Source organism: Amphiprion ocellaris, chromosome 16 (assembly GCF_022539595.1).
Source record: "Amphiprion ocellaris isolate individual 3 ecotype Okinawa chromosome 16, ASM2253959v1, whole genome shotgun sequence".
Taxonomy (NCBI): Eukaryota; Metazoa; Chordata; class Actinopteri; family Pomacentridae; genus Amphiprion; species Amphiprion ocellaris.
Genome location: NC_072781.1, coordinates 20,771,904 through 20,791,876, shown reverse-complemented (window position 1 = coordinate 20,791,876; position 19,973 = coordinate 20,771,904). Strand labels below are relative to the sequence as shown.

Here is a 19,973-nt window from a genome sequence, read left to right as displayed (position 1 = left end):
AGAATATAATTGGGGCTGCAGAGTGGCTTGGTGGTTAGCACTTTCGCCTTGCAGAAGATCCCCGGTTTCCATCCCAGCCTTCCTGGGGTATTTCTGCATGGAGTTTGTAATTTCTTCTGATTTGAACATCTCTGTCTTCTCTGTTAACAAACTTGTCACCTGTATATGACTAAGATGTTAGTCCAGATGTAATGTAATAGTTCCTGCGGTGTGAGTCCCCAGGTTGCGTAGTTGGGGACTGGTAGATCCTGGTATCCTATCCCTGGTTCGTATCCTGGCCTGGGATCTTTCTGCATGGAGTTTGCATGTTCTCCCTGTGCATGCGTGGGTTTTCTCTGGGTTCTCTGGCTTCCTCCCATAGTTCAAAAATATGATGAGGTTATTTGATGATTCTAAATTGTTTGTAGGTGTGAATGCAAGTGTGCTTGTTTGTCTCTATATGTAGTCCTGTGATAGACTGGTGACCTGTCCAGGGTGCCCCCTGCCTTCACCCTGAGTCAGCTGGTATAGATTCAAGCACCCCCATGACCCTAATGAGGATTAAGCAGTGTATAGATAATGGATGGATGGAAGAATATAATTGGACTTAAGTCTTTTCCATCCTTTTTCTATGGGCATTCTACCGTGATCTGTCTAGGAATTACTTGCAGCTATACGTTGTGTTGCATACAATATCAGTAGTCTGAAAATGGTTTGAAATGTTGTAATGAGAGTAGTGTTAGTGGTACAAATAGCCAAGAAGGAAATATACGTAGGGAACCACACATCCTTTTAATGGAAAGAAAATGAATCCATGAACATGGGTAGACTAAACAAGTCAGTCACTTGAAATATCAAAATTTGTCCATCATTCATTAAAAAAAAAGGACAACCATTTTGTTTTCATAGCCTGAAAACACACAATATGTACAGTATTAACTTATTTTGGATGCCACACAGCATGAAATTCCCTTTCAAAGGACATATTCACTCTATCTCCATTGTTTGTTTGTTTGTTTTTTAAAAGGACATAATGGTTAGTTAAATTGCCTTTTACTTTGACTTTTTCTACAGTATTACTATGACATTCATTTCCTTTAACATTTCATGTGTTTGCTTGTAACATTCAGTTCTTGTTGTGACTGTGAGGGCGAGGTGGTAGTTTGTTTTTGAGGCTCTAGACTAAGATTTGGATCAGTATTAGGTAAGAAATTCTCAATGGTTCCCTTGCCAGATATCCACAGGTGTTAGTCAAGACCCCAAATGCCATATGGAACCCCAGTAACAGAACAGTAACCCCAGCAGAAGGAGGAACACAAATTCCAGGGGGTGGGGAGCAGAAGCAGGGATGTAGTAAAGGGGTGATCTGAGGTGATTAGCATTAGATCAGCGTTTGGTTTGGATTCAGCTGAGGTTCAGTTGACTGAATTACATTCTACACCTCAACCCACATTCATTACAAGCTTTTCAGACTAATATTATTAGTATTAGTAGTAAGAGTAGTATTTCTTTTGGGGCTGTTGTATCAGATTGCTTAACACTGTGCAAGTGCTTTTTTATTGAGTCTATGTTTGTATACAGTTTCTTATTAAAATACACATATGTGGAGAGGCCCTCAGAAAAATTTGTAGTGCACAGCTACAGGCATCACAGTTGCAGTCTCTGAAATATTGAAATACTGGTATACAGGCCAGTCTTGTAAGTATGCAGATTAGTCTATCTTTCATAGAGCCTCTGCTCAGATGGATGACATTTCAGGCTGAAGTTCAGGTCAGTTCAGTGTTCAGGTCCCTTCCACTCCATCTGTCAGCTGGTGAGTCAGTCAACGTCTTCAGTGTTCCGACTGCAGCAGACCGGGGTTCGGATGGAGCTCATCATTCTGTTTCTCTTTCTCTGACAGCTGGTATTTTTGCCCTGACCAGATGTGTTGGTGTTTTGGCGTGACAGCTTGGCTGCATGGCTTGCTGTTTCCTTGATCTGTAGCTCCAAGTGTCTCTGGATGGCTAGACCCAACTCCTCCGGGTCCACAGAAGCCCCATACACTTCCCATGTCATCCCTTCTGCATCCCACTTCACCTCCTTTACTGGAGATTTGGGAGCACCACCCAGTTTCTTGCTTCCATGACTATCGCTGTTTGGAGTCAGGATGCAGGAGGTCTCATTCCTGCACTTGTCTGCCAGACAGACCTCGGGGAACACATGAGATATGGTGATCTGACTTGTCTGCACCCCTACATCCCTCAGAACTGTGTGGGCTGTCATAGTCCCCATGTCACGGACTGTAGATCTGACTTGACCAAATGAACTGCTGCAGCAGTCCTCCCCGCTGAGTGGCTTTTGAGATTGTGGGCAAGTGCCAGGAGGCATTGAATGGATCCAAGAGCAGCTGAGGTTGCAGCACCGCAGCAGATGTTTGGCATCTAGGCCTGTCTCACTGACAGAGGAGATGAGTCGAGGGAGGGTGAGGTGGTTGGCTGCAGGAGGAGGTGCCACGGCACACTGAACGTTGCACTGTGGCTCTATGCCTGCCAGGCGTGGCAGCAGCCGGGATGGGGCTGGAATGGGCTGGGGATGGCAGTAAGCAGCAAATGTGTCCTCAAAATTATCATGGTGCATATAAGAGCCATAACACAGTGTTTTGTCACATTGAGTGGGGAGATGGCCTTCTTCCCCAGCATGCTTTACCCTGACTGTTGTGTCAGTGGTTGAGATACAGATGCACCTGCTTGGAGGCTGCTGTACACCAGATTCTCCACTGTTGGCTCCTCTGCAAACGGTATTGACAAAGCTGCACTGCTGCAACTGCATGGGCTGCTTACAGGCCAGCTCAGAGTGAGTCTCTGCCTCCTGGATGCTTTTATCTCCATGACAACTAAGTCCACAAGTCTCACTGTCTGGAGCCTCGGGGGGCACTCCCTGTTTAACCTGACATAAAGTGTCAGAGTGACTTCTGTGAACAGGCAGAGATACCAACTTTATATTCTGCAATGTCCAGGCTGACTCAGGGTTGTCTTTGTTTGCATTTACACCTGTCCTATGGTGGTGTGAGGGTGTATGTGTCTCAGCAAGACTAGGTGGGTGGCTTGAAGCCCCGGAGATTGCACAACGTTCAGATGCACTTTGCTGCTGTTCAGCAGGTCGGCCGGTAACCCCCAAACTAGTGCTGCATGTTTCCTCGGTAGGAAGAGTAGCAGAATTTCTTTTACATATCTTACTTTTAGCTTCTTCCTGGCACTTGTAACCTGCTGCTGTAGATGTGCTTATTTCCTGCGTAGAGCTCTTGGAGCTGGATTGACCAGAGACAGTAGGATCCAAGGGAACATCTCCCTCCAATAGGAACAACGTCGACACAGGATGCCCAGCCTCTGCCATGGAATACCTTTAAACAGAAATACAGCATAGAGTGTGGAATACACTTGATCATCTCAGACACAACCAAACACAGAAAATCAAATCAATCAAAACTTTTGTATCAGTACTGTGAGAATTGGCGTTAGTCTGTGATTTTCATAATTTGATTTTTTTAAAAAAATAACAGTTATTATAAAATTAATGAAACTGATAAAATTTTAACATACTTGCTATTTTCACTATAGTTACGCATTTTATCCTTGTGCCAAGGTGAAAGTCCTACAGTTGTGAAAAAATACAGTGCCAGGAAAAAGTATTTGGCCCCCTGCAGAAATCTGCTATTTCTGCATATTTCTCACACTGAAATCTTCCAGATCACCAAATTAATATTTATTGAATATCAGACAGAGACAACCCACAAAACCCTAAATGCACTTTTTAAAGGGGATTGAGGATTTCTGAAGGATTTATTGAAAACCTATATCACCCCTGTGAAAAAGTAATTGTCCCCCTAAACTTAAACCAAAACCTTAATTTTGTTCTTTTTGAGCCACTCAGAGGTGGACTTGCATGTGTGCTTTGGGTCATTGTCTTGCTACAGAAATCATTTGTGTTGAGCTTTAGGTCATGAACTGATGGTGGATATTCTCCATAAGGATTTTCTGATAGAGAGCAGAATTCATGGCTCCATCAGTTATGACAAGTCATCCAGGTCCTGTGGAAGCAAAGCAGCCCCAAACCATCACACTACTACCACGTTTCACTGTTGGTATCATGTTCTTCTTGTGGAATGCAGTATTAGTTTTACACCAGATGTAACAGACCCATGTCTTCCAGAAAGTTCCACTTTTGACTAATCAGTCCGCAGGATGTTATCCTAAAAGTCTTGGGGCATATCTGGAAGCTTAGATGTCCATCTGGATTCTTTTATGACCTCCTGAGTTTAGATGTCGATGTGCTCTTGGTAGGCTGACCGCTCCTGGGAAGGTTCACCACTGTTCTGTGTTTTCTCCATGCATGGATAATGTCTCTCACTGTGGTTCTCTGGAGTCCCAGAGCCTTAGCAATGACTTTGTAACCCTCCAGATTGATAAATGTCAGTGATTTTGTTTATCATCTCTTCTTGATTCTCTTCAGAACGCGCAATCATGTGCTGCTTTTTAAGACCCTTTAGCTATTTCACAATGCCAGACAGTTTCTATTTAGTGATGTTTAGATTCAACAAGCATGGCAATAATCATACTTGGTTGTGGATGGTGAAATTGAACCCAATTGCTAAAAAAATTTGGTAATTTGATAGATTTGTTACAATTTATTTTTCACATAGGGAAAGATGGGCTGGACAGCATTTTTCCTTCAAAAAAACCAATCATCCTCTAAAAATTGTATTTTGTGTTTTCTTGGATTATCTTTGTCTTGCATTAAAATTCGATGATCTGAAACATATACATGTGGCAAATATGTATATGCATGATTCCAGTAGGGGGCGCAAATACTTTTCCACGGCACTGTAAGTACATCCCATTGCACTTGTAAGCTTTACATTTTGTAGTCTTCTGCATAATCCTGATCTGCCTCTTGCCTTCTCTGGACTCTGGATTCACTCACTGCCAGGTCTCTCCTCTGTAAAACACCAGTCCCTGTCTTAACTTTCTGCCTGCTCTTGTATGTGCCTGCTCAGCTCTGCTCCCTGGTCCAAGACTCACCTAAGTCTTCTTGCTTTCCCTGGCTTTAGCTCTATTTCCTTGAGTTTCAGCCATAGCTCTCCAAAGACTCTGGTTTTATTTCCACTGTGTTAATACCGTTACCTTGGCTGTAGTCTGCCTGACCTGTTTCTGTGATTATGCACTTGTGTTCCCATCCCAGTCTTAACAGGGGGCAAATATAGGCTTTGCCATTGAGTCGGCAGTACACAGGTGTATGGAGCAAAAATAGAGTCTGTCCGCCTGAAATTGTTATGGTGAGGGCAGAGAGAAAAGAAATGAGAAACATTTAACACTGAGCTGTCTGAGAAGGCCAGCCACAACAGATCTGAAACTTGCAGGTATGGAGATACCTGTGGAAAAGTCCAGGGAGAAAGAATAGAGACGACAGCACAAACTACACAATAGAGGAATATAAATGTATGGTGAGTTAGGGAGAGAGCCACAGTGAGACACATGACGTGAACCTTCCCAGGAGTGGTCAGCCTACCATCATGAAAGATACAATGGCCTTTAGTCATTAAGTGCTCTGCAAATAAGGAGACTGACTATCTATCTATCTATCTATCTATCTATCTATCTATCCATCTATCCATCCATCCATCCATCCATGCAAAGTATAATAGTACAGCCTAGAAGTAATAAATGCATGGAAATCCTGTTCTTAATTTTGATAGATTGCGCTTGTTTAAAAGGTTCCTTACAGTGGTGCTGGGGATTAAGGCATGTTCTCTCAGATTAGCAACAGTATATGGTTGGATATCCTGTTTCTTTTTCTATTTCTTTATGGTAAAAAACTAGAACTTTAGTGTCTTCAGTGTCAGTGACATTCATGTTTTTACATCATGCTTGTCCTTTGACTAACTGACTTGTTTAATGTGCCATCTGCATCGGTATAGAAATTTCTGCAAACTTTTCTAATAATATTGTATTAAGGAAAACGGTGGAAGGTAAAAAAAAAAAAAAAAAAATGTTCCTAGTACTGAACATTGTGGAACTCTATGACTAACTTTTTTGTGGGTAGAAAATTCATTGTTAACCTGAACAAATTGGAATTCAGTTAAATTCAATTCCATTTTATTTACATAGCACAAATTCCCAACATATGTAATCTCGCACCGCATAACATAGTAAAGTACAGACTTCATAGATTTTAAACAGAGAACAGAAAACCCAACAATCCAAAGATGCCTTTGAACTCTGAGCCTGGTTCTCCTCTGACAGAACCAGGCTCAGGGAAGGCAGTCGTTTGCTTTGACTGGTTGGGTCAGAGTGGGGATGAAGGGGGTGGAGGATAGCAGGAGGGGTTGGGGAGGGGAAAGCAGGATAGAAGATGGAGAGCAAGCAATACAAACAGAACAATGAACATTTTGGAGGTCAGTGAGGCAGATCAGAGATATGTAGCTCCAGATCCAGAGCCACATGCAGAGAGAACAAACACCGGACCTCAGGGGAAACACAAAGTTAGTGATATATAGTGGTGATGTACAGTGTCCCTAAAGTCTGGACACATAGGAAATCTCATTGCCTATAATTTTGTTGCCACAGATTAAATATGGCTATATGTATTTGATTAATTATCAAATATTTTAAATTCAATATATATAAAAGTAATATTTTGAATAAAATGTTGCTAAAAATATAATTTCTTGAAAATATGTATTTTGCTTATGTGTCCAGAGTTAAGGGACAACCTGTATAACTGTATGGAAGAAAGAGAGAGGAGAGCAGAGAAGAGTCCAGTGCATCGTGGGACACCCCCGACAATCTAAACCTATAGCAGCATAGGTGAAAGTTTTAAGTCTATTCTTAGAAGTAGAGAGGGTGTTGCTAGGGCCAGGAAACTTAGCTGACAAAACCGGGAGGATTTTTCGAGGGGGAAAACCAGACTTCAGCCAGTCATGTAGATAGAGAGGTTGCTCCAGACGTTATGGTCGCCCAAGGTGGTGTGTGTGGGGTCCAGGGAGAGGAGGCTGGGAGTCTGGTGTCCAAGCTGGTATGAGGGGCTTCCTAGGTGGCGAGGCAGATGCTGCGGTGGTGTGTGGCTGGCAGCAGGGTTCTCCTCAGATTGACAGGGTAATCCAGTCCAGAGAAAAGCCAATAGCACGCGACGATGGAAACACGAGATCCGGGTGACAAAAGCAGGCAGGAGTCAGGTCTAAATAAGGAGAACAGAATTATTGCAGGAACTATGAAAAGGCTCAGACTGTACAGGTCGAAACACTAACTGGTAGTGAGGAGACGGTCCAGCATCAAACGACAAGTGGCGTCTGGATTTATGGAGATGTTGGAGTGACTGATTAGCTGACTCCCACCTGCACACGATTGGCCGATTACAATCAGCCACACCTGCAGCCAAGCCTCTGCCAGCGCACACCTAGGAAGGAAAGAGAGAGAGAGAGCAAGGCCGGAGGAGGGGAGAGCATTGCCATTAATCACAGCCTCAGACTGTGGCCGTGACAGTAGTCTCCCCTCTACGGGCACCTCCAGGTGCCCACGAGGTTGATCGGGATGGCAATGATAGAAGTCTCTAATCAACGTGGAATCCAGAATCTGCCTCCTCCGAACCCAACTTCTCTCTTCGGGACCATATCCCTCCCAGTCCACAAGAAATTGAACTCCACGACCCCAGTGACGGACATCCAACAACCGTCGGACAGTATACGCAGGAGCATCATCGATGACCCTGGGTGGTGGAGAGGGACGGACAGAGAGGGCCAGAGAACTCTCTAACACCGGCTTGATCTGTGACACATGAAAGGTGGGATGGATCTTCATAGATGGTAAGTTTAAACATACTGAGTTGGAGTTCATGACACGGTCCACCGTAAAAGGTCCTACAAAACGCGGTGCCAGCTTCTTAGAGTCCACCCTCAGAGGAATATCCTTCGCACGGAGCCAGACCTTCTGTCCCAGGTGATACTCAGGGGCCGGCCTCCGATGAAGATTAGCCTGGTCCGACATCCACTGCAAGGCCCAGAGCAGAGCCCTTCTGGCCTTCCTCCATGTACTCCCAAACTTCTTAATCATCGACTGGACTGAAGAGGTGGCAATCTCCTGCTCCTGGGATGGGAACAGAGGCGGCTGATAACCTAAGGAGCACTGGAAAGGAGATAATCCAGAAGACGCATTGGATAGAGAGCTATGAGCGTATTCATTCCAAGGTAATCTTTCAGCCCAGGAAGACGGGTTCTCAGAAGCTAAACAACGAAGGAACACCTGAAGAGATTGATTAGTACTTTCAGTTTCGTCGTTAGACTGTGGATGATAACCAGACATTAAACTGACCGTAGCCCCAAGAGCAGAACAGAATGATTTCCAAACCTCTGACGTGAACTGAGGACCTCTATCAGAAACGATGTCAGTGGGAATCCCATGGAGACGAAACACCTGCTGGACCATGACATAAGCTGTTGTCTTAGCAGAGAGAAGCTTGGTTGACGGGACAAAATGAGCTGCTATAGTCATAATAGTTGTTTTACCTAGTGAGAGAGGCAATCCAGTGATGAAGTCCACAGCAATATGGGACCATGGTTGTCTCCGAACTGGCAGGGGCTGTAGTAATCCAGAGCTAGGTTGGTTAGAGGTTTTATTATGGGCACAGACAGTACAAGCCTTCACAAACTCTCTGGTATCAGAATCCATGGTTGGCCACCAGAACCTTTGGCGAAGAATCTCGAGTGCGATTGAAAGCAGGATGACAGGCGATCTTAGAAGCAGGGGCCCACTGAAGAACCTGAGGACGAACTGTGTCAGGAACAACGCAGACAATTTGCAGGACCGTTACCTGGATCTGGATGCTAGCGAAGGGCCCGACGAATCTGAGCCTCCACCTGCCAGGTAAGTGAAGACACCAAGGAGGATTTTGGTAGTATGGATTCTGGAGACTTAGGTTCTTCAGAAGTGGAAAACTGTCGAGAGAGGGCATCAGGCTTCACATTCCGAGATCCAGGACGATAAGTCAAGGTGAAGTTAAATCGTCCAAAAAAACCCAAAACAAAGTCCAGCGTGCCTGGCGGGAGTTCAACCTTTTAGCAGAGCGAATGTCCTCCAGTTTTTTGTGGTCGGTCCAGACCACAAACGGCAGCTCCGATCCTTCCAACCAATGTCTCCACTCCTCTAGTGCCATCTTAACGGCGAGTAACTCCCAATTTCCAACATCATAATTTCTTTCAGCTGGCGAAAGACGCTTGGAGAAAAAGACACATGGGTGGACTTTGTGGTCCGTAGGAGAATGTTGGGATAGTACTGCCCCAACTCCAACATCTGAGACATCGACCTCCACCACAAACTGGAGTGAAGAATCCGGCTGGGTAAGTATAGGGGCAGAAACAAACCGATTCTTCAACTCAGAAAAAGAAGATTCAGCTTCCATGGTCCAACGGAAGGCCTTGCGGGTGGAGGTCAGAGGAGTCAAAGGAGCAGCCACTTCACTATAATTTCAAATAAATCTGCGATCGAAATTTGCAAAACCCAGAAAACGTTGCAATTGCTTATGGTTTTCTGGTGTCGGCCAGTCTCGGACTGCAGCCAGCTTCTCAAGGTTTGATTTGGCCAGGCGAGATGACATATCCCAAAAAGGAGGTGGTTACATGAAACTCGCATTTATCAGCTTTCACAAAAACCTTGTTCTTGAGAAGACATTCCAAAACCATCCGGACATGTCCCACATGTTCTTCCAGGTTCTTGGAAAAAATCTGAATGTCATCGAGGTAAACAAAAACCAACTTGCCAAGCATTTCTTGCAAAACATCATTGATGAGGTTTTGGAAAACCGCTGGAGCATTAGTCAAACCAAAAGGCATGACCAGATATTCAAAACGCCCCAAAGGGGTGTTAAAGGCAGTCTTCCACTCATCACCTTGGTGAATTCGAGTCAGATGGTAAGCGTTCCTTAAATCATGCTTGGTAAAAATCTGGGCCCCTTGTAAAGGTGTAAATGCAGAGGTTATCAGGGTTAGGGGATAAGAGTTTTTGATGGCAATATCATTAAGGCCTCGAAAATCAATACAGGGCCGAAGGGTCTTGTCTTCCTTATCCACAAAAAAAAAAACCTGCACCCACAGGAGACGAGGACGGATGGATTATCCCTGCTGCCAGTGAGTCACGGATGTAAGTTTCCATGGCTGCCTGTTCTGGTTTAGACAAATTATACAGCCGACTAGAGGGCAGTGTTGCTCTTTGACGTAGCTCAATGGCACAGTCGTATGGACGATGCGGTGGTAAAGATAGGGCACGATCCTTACTGAAAACGGGCCAGATCATGATATTGTACTGCAACGGAGTCTAATTTTACCTTATCTGGGGGTGATGCAGCCACAGGTGAAGGAGTAGTAAAGGCGGACTGGAGACAGCTTTGATGACAGTCAGGGCTCCAGGCAGTAATCTCTCCTCTCTTCCATTCCAAGTGAGGCTTATGGAGCTGCAACCAGGGATATCCTAGGACAAGAGGGGGTTCAGAGTGATCCATAACACAAAAGGTAATCTTTTCACAATCCCAGTGATAACTAAATCAACTGGTACAGTCATCTAGCTAGAGTTACCTCTAGCTAGATTCAGGCCATTCATAGCACGCGCTAATAAGGGCTGGTTAAGGGAAACGGTAGGAATACCTAATTGACGAACTAAGTTGCTGTCTAGCAGGCATTCTTCAACTCTAGAATCTACCAAAGCGGGGACAGGAAGAGACTCAGACCTCCAACATAAGGTGGTCTGAAGCTGAAAATGTTGAGGGGAAGAGGTCACAGTCCGGCTCACCAGAATTCCCCCCATCTACTGGGGAGCTGAATCTTTTGGCTGACGTTTTGGACACAAGGCGATGCAGTGGCCAGGCTTCCCACAGTATAGGCACAGCTGAGATGTTCTCCGGTGCTCCTTCTCCTCTACAGATAATTAGGCTCGACCCAGCTGCATAGGCTCCGGCTCAGTGAAGGTTTTAGAGGGCTCTGACTGACGTGAACTGACCACCATTCCAGAGGTTCCTCTTGAAGTTTGGTTCTTCTTCTCCCATCGGCATTCCTGAAGGTGATTATCCAACCGGATAGCCAGATCTTTACATTGATCCAACGTAGAGGTCTCATCCCTCAAGGCGAGCTCATCCTTAAGAGCAGTCTGTAGGCCCCTATAGAACACTCCTCAGAGAGCCTCATCATTCCAGTTGGTCTCGGAGGCCAGGGTTTGAAACTCCATGGCGTATTCAGCAGCACTTCGGGAGCCTTGGGAGAGGAACAGCAAACGATCAGAAGCATCCCTGCCGTGAACTGGGTGATCAAAAATCTTCATTTCTACAACAAAAGCAACATATGAGTTGCACATAGGGCCTTGTTGTTCCCATAAGCCTGTTCCCCAGTCCCTAGCAGCACCAGACAAACCAACATGAAAAGCTATTTTAGCTTGATCCGAAGAATATAACTGGGGCTGCAAGTCAAAGACCAGAGAAACCTCGGTTAAGAAAGCCTGACAAGAACCGAAATCACCACTGTAACGTTCAGGTACTGGCATGTGAGGCTCCTTAGGCGGAGAAACCTGATTAACGACAGGTACAGGAACAGCTACCAGAGCAGGAGGATGACGCCCAGCTAATTGAGTTACTCTCAGTTAGCGTAGATAATTGATCGTATAAAGCGGTATTACTTCTAATGAGGCTGCGAAGCATTTCCTCATGTTACCTAAGGTAGAATTCTGATTCGTGATGGCTTGCTGAATCGTAATACTGGTTGCTCCATTGATCACAATCTCATCTCCTGCTGAGCTCTCATTGGTCGGACCGTACTGTTACGGCGGGTACAGAGGCTCACACACAGGAAATGAGAGAGTAATCCAAGAAGCGTTTTATAATGCTTTATTTACAACACAAGTGAATAAACAGAAAACTACAACCATGAACCGGAAATAGGAACCGGAAACAAAACTACGACAATCGTAGAATACAGAACTAAAAGCCTCTAGTGGTTTGGCAGACTAATTACAGGAATGACAGCAAACTATAATAAGATTAACCCACATATGGTATTACCAAGGTAGGAAAACAACAACAACAACAAAAAATCAAAACTCACAAGAGTACAAAATCCTAGTCTACAAAAATCCTGAACAATGAAACCCCACTACTGAAATTATCAACAGCGAGAATTAATCAAATAACTATCCTAAAGGATATTAATAAACACCCACATAACTATACCAGAGATTTGCAAGAAACCAGAAGTTAAACTAGACTAATATGTAGTAAAGCAAGTCTGGTGTTGCTAGGGCCAGGAAACTTAGCTGACAAAACCGGGAGGATTTTTCGAGGGGGAAAACCAGACTTCAGCCAGTCATGTAGATAGACAGGTTGCTCCAGACGTTACGGTTGCCCAAGGTGGTGTGTGTGACATCCAGGGAGAGGAGGCTGGGAGTCTGATGTCCAAGCTGGTATGAGGGGCTTCCTCGGTGGCGAGGCAAATGTTGCGGTGGTGTGTGGCTGGCAGCAGGGTTCTCCTCAGAAAAACAGGGGAATTCAGTCCAGAGAAAAGCCAACAGCATGCGACGATGGAAACAGGAGATCCGGGTGACAAAAGCAGGCAGGAGTCAGATCTAAACAGGGCGAACAGGATTATTGCAGGAACTAGGAAAAGGCTCAGACTGTACAGGTCGAAACACTAACTGGTCGTGAGGAGACAGTCCGGCATCAAACGACAAGTGGCATCTGGCTTTATGGAGATGCTGGAGTGACTGATTAGCTGACTCCCACCTGCACACGATTGGCTGATTACAATCAGCCGCACCTGCAGCCAAGCCTCTGCCAGCGCACATCTAGGAAGGAGAGAGAGAGAGGGGAGAGCACTGCCACTAATCACAGCCTCAGGCTGTGGCCGTGACAGAAATACAATAGTCCAGCCAACAGGTTATAAATACAGGGACTAGTTTCTCAGCATCACTCTGAGACAAGAGGTTCCTGATGTTCAAGATGTTCCTTTCTTTCATCTATTATGTAGATGAAAGAAAGCTGTCCTACAAACTTGCTTTATATATATATATATATATATATATATATATATATATATATATATATATATATATATATATATATAAATATATATATATATATATATATATATATATATATATATATATATATAGAAGGACATATCATTATCAAAAATCATTCAAAGGGTCTTCACAGTAGAAGTGAAGGCTAAGGCAATGCCATCTAGAGTAACTATCCAGTTAGACAGTCTGTTTCTGAGGTGTTTAAGGTCAAATACAATAACCTCAGTTTTATCCAAATTTAAATGACTAAAATTACAGGTCATCTAGGCCTTTATGTCCTTCAGACATGCCTGGAGTTTGACCAAATGATTGGTTTCATAGATAAATATAGCTGGGTGTCATCTGCATAACAATGGAAATGTATGCAGTGCTTCTTAATAATATTGCCTAAGGGGAGCATATAAATAGTAAATAATATTGGTCCTAACACAGAACCATGTGGAACTCCATAATTTAATCTAGTGTGAGCGGAAGAATCATCATTAACATGAACAAACTGGAATCTGTCTGTTAATTGTGATTTAAACCAATTTCTTTTGGCCTTTTGTTGGCTTTACTAGACAGATTAGTAGAAAGGCAAAAGAAGAATGGGGGGAAGACCTGCAGCAGAGGGCGAAGAGGGCGAAGAGCTGGAATCAAACCCAGGGCGCTGCACTGGGGATTATAGCCCCTGTTTATGGGTCACCTGCTCAACCAGTTTAGCTATCTGGTGGTATGTAGCATGGTAGTAAAGAGAGAAGAGAAATATATCCTGAAAGAAATATTTCCTTGAACAATCTATTGGGGCCAGCCATCCAACAATTATTCACCCCCATCTAGTTTCACCTCCAGTGGAACTAGCCCCCGTATTTAGCAAACACCAAGCCCTTTAGCTTCCACCACATTGACTCTATATAGCTGCTGCATCAACCCTTTGCATGTGGGTCCCTCTTCCTAGTAGCTGCCTGTACAATCTGTCCAATTCTAAACATACAGCCACGAAGAACTACATTTGAGAGTTGCTGGCAGAAGGGATCATCTGCCCATCCTCTTCTTCAGTGACCGCTTTGTCCTTGCATTGGCTTCCAGGGGTTAAAAAACATCACATTTAAAACAAATATCCTCTTCCCCTAATTAGTTCCACTTTTACACTCTTCACAGAGCATCCATTTTCTCCAAATTGGATCTGCGCAATGCCTACCACCAAGTATGGATCAAGGAGGGACGTAAGTGGAAAGCAACTTTCAACATCTCTTGGAAATTTTTGTATCTTGGGGTGCCTTTTGGTTTTATTAGAGCCCCACCAAGTTTTCAGAACCTGATTAATAATATGCTCTGTGATATGATCAACTGCCTTGTCTTCATCTACCCTGACAACATCCTGATCTCTTCCCATACACCGAGGTGCACATTAAAACTACACACCGAGGAGCACATTAAATCTGTGCATTAGGTCCTCAAGAGGGTTCTTAAGAAGAAACTGTATGTTAAGATTCCACGGTTTTCTTCCTGAACTACATTATCTCACAGGTGCAGAGGTGAAGATGGAACCAGCCAAAGTTGTGGTGGATAGCTCCAACACAGGAGCTGGGCCAGTGCTATCACAATGCTCTGACAGACAATAAGTCAACCTCTGCACCTTATTTTATTGGAGACTCTCAGCTGCAAAGAGAAATTCCAGCATAGATTACCATGAGTTGTTGGCTGTCAAGCTAGCTCTGGAGGAGTGGAGAGATTGGCTGGAAGAGGCATGACAACTGTTCATTGTTTGGACAGATCACAAAAATTTTCCTTTTATGAATGTCAGAACACCAACGTGTTACTTCAGAAATAGCTACAGCATTATCATCTTGTAATTAGTTGACAAGGACATAATCATGCAATCCAAACAGCAGTGCATTTGCAGCAGTGGGAATTTAAATTCATTAATTCAAAGTTTATTTAAATTTAGAGAATACTAGGGTATGAGGCCTTATTCACACTGTAGCCGAGTAAGAAAATAAAAGCTGTTGGCACACACATGAGAAGGAATAGTTAGGAAAACAATAAAAATATTAGTTAGAAGTGTAAGTTATAAAAGCCAATGAATCAACTAAAACATGAGCAGCTGGAACTTATACAAGTAATTAAAAGTTTGAATTGATCTAAGAATAAAAATGAGTCCAGCTGTAGATTGTTCTTCAAGGTTGTAGGTGCAAAGTGTGTGAATCTGTTTCTCAGGTTCAGTAAAAACAGCCAGCACCTGCAGTGTAATCCAGGCATTAGAACATGTTTGATCATTTTGATTTCAAAACATGAAAAAGGGGTAATATAAGAGGGTCAAAAACCAGGAAGGGCGTTACAAATAAATAAGCGTCATTGATTGTCACGCCTTATAAAGAGCGAAGGCCACCCAACCTCAGCATACAGCTCACAATAATAAATATTATTATGATCACCAGTAATAAATCTTAATGCAGAGTGTTAAACAGCACCGATGGCTTAAGAGTCCCTGGAGATACACGCATGTATTTAATATTACCATAATCCAATCCTGATAGAAAAGTTTCTGTGGATTCTGGCACAGGTGTGGGAAATTTTCAGACATCACCACATTCAAGGAAACGATTTGCAATATTTCTGGGTGCTAAATTTACCTCAGTAAGGCTGGATCCTGTCGAACCAGAGCACAGATTTTTACAGTTCACCCTTTTGCAGAGCATTCTCAAAATCAGGAACACACCCATGAACACATAACAGACAGAGATACACAATGGTTCCACGAGCAGATGCAGTGAGAGGTCCGTCCATACATGCACACACACAGATCAGCATATTTCTTAGGACATTTTCATCTACCAGCCTACCTCTCGCAGGGATCTACTTGCTGCTGAGTCTCTATGCTCCCCTTGTCCTCTCCTTTTTGGATGGTGATAGGTAAAAGTCCCTTACAAAGCCCTCATCTTCCTCCTCCTCGTCTTCACATCCACAGGTGACCTCTCTCCCTCTCTCTGCCTTCAACTCCACTACATTCGTTATGCTGTCCTTGATCCCTCTCTGTTCTCTCTCACTGCCTCCTCTCCTCTCCTGTTTTAGTCTCAGCTGCCCCTAGCTGTGCACAAGATGGAGGAGACATTGAGATAATCCTCTCCTACATCTGATTACAAATGTGAGGATGCAATCTTCAAGACCCTGCTGTGTAACGAGAGTGGAGCTGGTTCGTGGTTGGCTTATCCAGCTGTAGTGGGAGATGGATGGAAGGGGAGGGGGAATGATAATGAGAGAAGATAGTCAGACAGCCAGCGTCACTGTCCCTCTGCCTGGGAAGACAGGAGCCGGGCTGATGTGTGAATGAATGTGTGGAGAGAAAACAAGAAAATGGCACCTTTCTTTCTCTCTCTTCGTCTTCGTTCTCCAGTCCTTTCTTTATCTTTACGCACAGACTCACTCAGTTTCACTCTGACCTCAGTTACTGCTTTAGTCGCTTACTCTGACGATCTCTCACTCAACCTCCCCGTCACCCTCCCACCAACATCACCCCGCTCTCCATCACTATCCCTGTTGCTATGGAAACTGCAGTATTCAATGGGTGTAAATGCATGTTTTTTTAGGCAGCAATGAGGTAACAGAGAGTCAAAACAATTTCACACATTAACTCACTGCTTTTCATTTCAATATGTCAGAAAAATTAAGGTCACCAATGATGATGACATATCAACAGATGGCTAGCCCAAGCAGCCACTGTAGAGCTCATGGACATAGTTTCTGTGACACCACTTACATATTACTGAATGGGTGCTATGAATCCTGGGATTTGGACTAACAATCAGCAACTTTACTGGAGCAGAGAAATCAAAATTTGGTTAATTTGGGGAAACCTGGGTGGAGCTGAGCTGACAACAGCTAGTGGTAACCATAGCTGACTGGGATTGGTTGCAAATAACTGCAAATACACCCCAAATATGATGGTTTTAAAGCATTTTGGCACAGTTAGAAATCAGTTTGCTCATATCCACATAAATGGGGAAAGATATTTTGGTGTTGGAGTTCAATCTCATTGAAATCATGACCAGTTTGAGAGAAGCGGCATGACTGAAGTCTCTGAGTTTCATATTCACACAATAAAAAAATTAGAAAAACACTCGGAGAGCGCAGTACTCTGCCAAGGCTGTTCATTCCCCAATATGGCATTGTCAGAAATGCAACATGTTTATTTAGAAATGTAAGCATTTGTTTATTAGTTATTGATGATCACAAATCACGTCAACATAGAAAGTGGCCTTTTAATATAGATGTACCAACAAACAAAATGACCTTGCGCTGAACATAGGTGTGTGTTATGCATGTATACATTATGTATGGATACCAAATCGTGTGACCTAAATATGTAGCAGGCGGCAGGAATTGATGGGACTCGGAAACACCCCCACAATTTAATCAATTGTTGCTTGTATCATTTCTGACAGATAAGTCCAGATAAGTCCACAACAGTCAATTTGTAGTAGGATCGCAATCATGTGATCATCAGCAGGCAGCTGATGCAGTGTTCACTTGTCATTGTTACAGTGACGCCGTGACACTATCTCGCAATGATACAGAAATCTTTATGTTACATTCTGTGTTGAGTAGATAAGGTAGGTTGTGTTTTTTTTTTTCTTTTCCCTGTCCCCAGGTATGCTCAGTGGGAGTGGCCAGGTGCACCTGTGGCTCGTTACCAATCGGCAGGGATGGTTAAAAGATGAGTCGGCCTGAACGTCATGGCCAGTGGGCCAGATCAGCTGCCAGAGTGTGGTGTGGTGTTGTCTCGCACGGGTCTAGGGGACCCGTGTTGGATCATTTGGAGTGCTGTGTTGGATTTGTCTTGCTGGATAAAATAAACGTCTTATCGATTGACGTCTCACCAACAGATTTCCTGCCTCTTTGTTGTCCTACGTGTTATTTCCCTTATCCCCTAGCTGTCGGGACGTAACATATTTGGGGGCTCGTCCGATTCTTTAAGAGTGATTCTGTGGGGTCAGCTGTATTTGTTGCTTGGGATCCTTTGTTTTTCATGCTTATCTGTTGCCTCATTCACGGTTTTCCTCAGGTAGACAGGTGAGTGTTCAGCCGAGCTGATTCCGCTCCTCCGTCGGACACTCGTTTGTTATTTTTCCTTTGTTGTTTTCGGGGTTAATCCCGGGCGGGGTCCAGACCCTGTTGGGGGTAGGCGCTCAGGGCTTTGGCCGCTGAGATCAGCCTTTAAAGTCGCCTCGAGCCCGGCACGCTCCAGAAGATAGGCAGGTGAGGAGGATCAGGTAGGACTGAGGAAAGCTTGGTGAGTGTTGGTATGGTGTGTTTAACATGTGTTCCCGCGGTGGCTGCAGTGGTACGGTCCAGCTGTGTGCGCGTGGCCGGTTGTCAGACGACTTGTATTATCCTGGTTAGCTGTGGCCAGTTCGCTACCGTTGGTGAGTATGGCAGCGTTTGTTTTGGAGGAATTTGTGGCTAATCCGACGGTGAAGCAGCTGGACGAATGTCGGAAACAAGACTTGCTTGCGATTGCAGACCACTATGGTCTAAAAATCCCATCATCGCTCATTAAACGGGAGTTAAAAGCCGTTCTGCTTGGTCACCTGGTACGTGAGGGGTTTCTTACCTTGCCGGTGTCTGAGTCTGCTGATCTCATGGCTGAAGCGGCGGCGGCTGTGTCTGTCTGTGGAGACCAGCCTGCTGCACCGGGACGCTCTTCTCCTCGGGGAGGAGAAGGGGCTGGTCCGCCGGTCCCGTCTGGTGAAAGACCACAAACGCCGGAGCCGAAGCTGTTCACGCTGCCACGTTTTGATCCGCTGTCGGTCGAGTCATCTCCAGGCTCCAGATTAGATGCACGTATGAAAATGCGTCTAGCTCGTCTTCAGCTGGAAAAGGAGGAACGTGAGCGGGCACGAGAGTTTGAGCTCCGCAGAGAATTGGAGGTGAAAAAGATGGAGGCAGAGACCGCCGTTAGAATGCGGCAGCTCGAACTACAGAACGTGGTGAGTTCTCCGGGTAATGTAACTGCAGGTCCTTCATTTGATATGAGTAAGAACATTTCTTTAGTTCCTGCATTCCGTGAGACTGAAGTGGAGGCTTATTTCAGCACCTTTGAACGGATAGCTGCTGCCTTGTGCTGGCCTAGAGATGTGTGGGCTATATTATTACAATGCAAGTTGACAGGTAAGGCTCAGGAGGCCTGTTCGTCCCTCTCGGTAGAGGATGGTCTCGAGTATGATAAGGTGAAGAGTGCTATCTTGCGTGCCTATGAATTGGTCCCTGAAGCATATCGACAGCGTTTCCGTGGCCTTAAGAAAGGAGCGGGCCAGAGCTATATGGACTTCGCGAGGGAAAAATGCACGTTGTTTGACGGCGGTACACCATCTGGTGTACCGCCAGTAAGGCTGAGGATTTAACCTCTGTTCGTGAGTTGGTGTTGTTGGAGGAGTTTAAAAATTGCCTGCCAGAGCGCACCGTAGTTTACCTGAACGAGCAGAAGGTTACTACATTACAACAGGCTGCTACTCTGGCAGATGAGTTCACTCTGACACACAAAAATGTCTTTTTCAAGCGTGTCTCCTCTCTCCGTGATTCTTCTCAGCAAGCAGAGCAGCAGGTGACAGGTAGTGCATCAGTGGGTCCTACGGGTGAGAGGAAATGTTTTTTCTGCCGCCAGTCAGGTCATATTGTAGCTGAATGTGCAGCATTGAAACGTGAGCAACGGGGCTCAATTCAAAGTCAGCCCAAAGGTGTAGGGTTGATTAGAACTCCCACCGTTCCTGCCTGTGTTCCGAAGGCACCTGATGACTGTTTTAAACCATTCATTTTTAAAGGTTTCGTCTCCCTCACAGGTAGGGTGGAGGACCAGCGCCCCGTAACATTGCTGCGTGATACAGCCTGTTCCCAGTCTCTTATCCTCTCTGATGTGCTGCCGCTCCATGC

The 19,973-nt window shown here is 44.7% G+C and overlaps 1 protein-coding gene across 3 annotated transcripts; it reads right to left on the bottom strand.

Annotated features, from left to right (window-relative positions):
• Positions 1-752: 752 nt before the first annotated feature.
• On the bottom strand, positions 753-16,537 carry si:dkey-191g9.7 (uncharacterized). Of its 3 annotated transcripts, XM_035944738.2 has the most exons (3): positions 15,890-16,383; positions 10,330-10,472; positions 753-3,358 (listed from the first exon to the last, which is right to left on the bottom strand). In XM_035944738.2, the coding sequence occupies exon 3, from the start codon at positions 3,349-3,351 to the stop codon at positions 1,798-1,800; it is 1,554 nt and encodes a 517-aa protein (XP_035800631.2). In that variant the 5' UTR covers positions 3,352-3,358; positions 10,330-10,472; positions 15,890-16,383; the 3' UTR covers positions 753-1,797. The 3 variants fall into 3 exon arrangements, with proteins under 3 accessions (XP_035800631.2, XP_023118604.2, XP_054874687.1); XM_023262836.3 differs by lacking the exons at positions 10,330-10,472; positions 15,890-16,383 and adding an exon at positions 16,408-16,537; XM_055018712.1 differs by lacking the exon at positions 10,330-10,472 and having other exon boundaries at positions 15,890-16,382.
• Between the last annotated feature and the right edge of the window lie 3,436 nt (positions 16,538-19,973).

Coding starts and splice junctions, on each gene's coding strand:
- si:dkey-191g9.7 (XM_023262836.3), bottom strand. CDS start 3,351: ATGGCAGAGGCTGGGCATCCTGTGTCGACGTTGTTCCTATTGGAGGGA.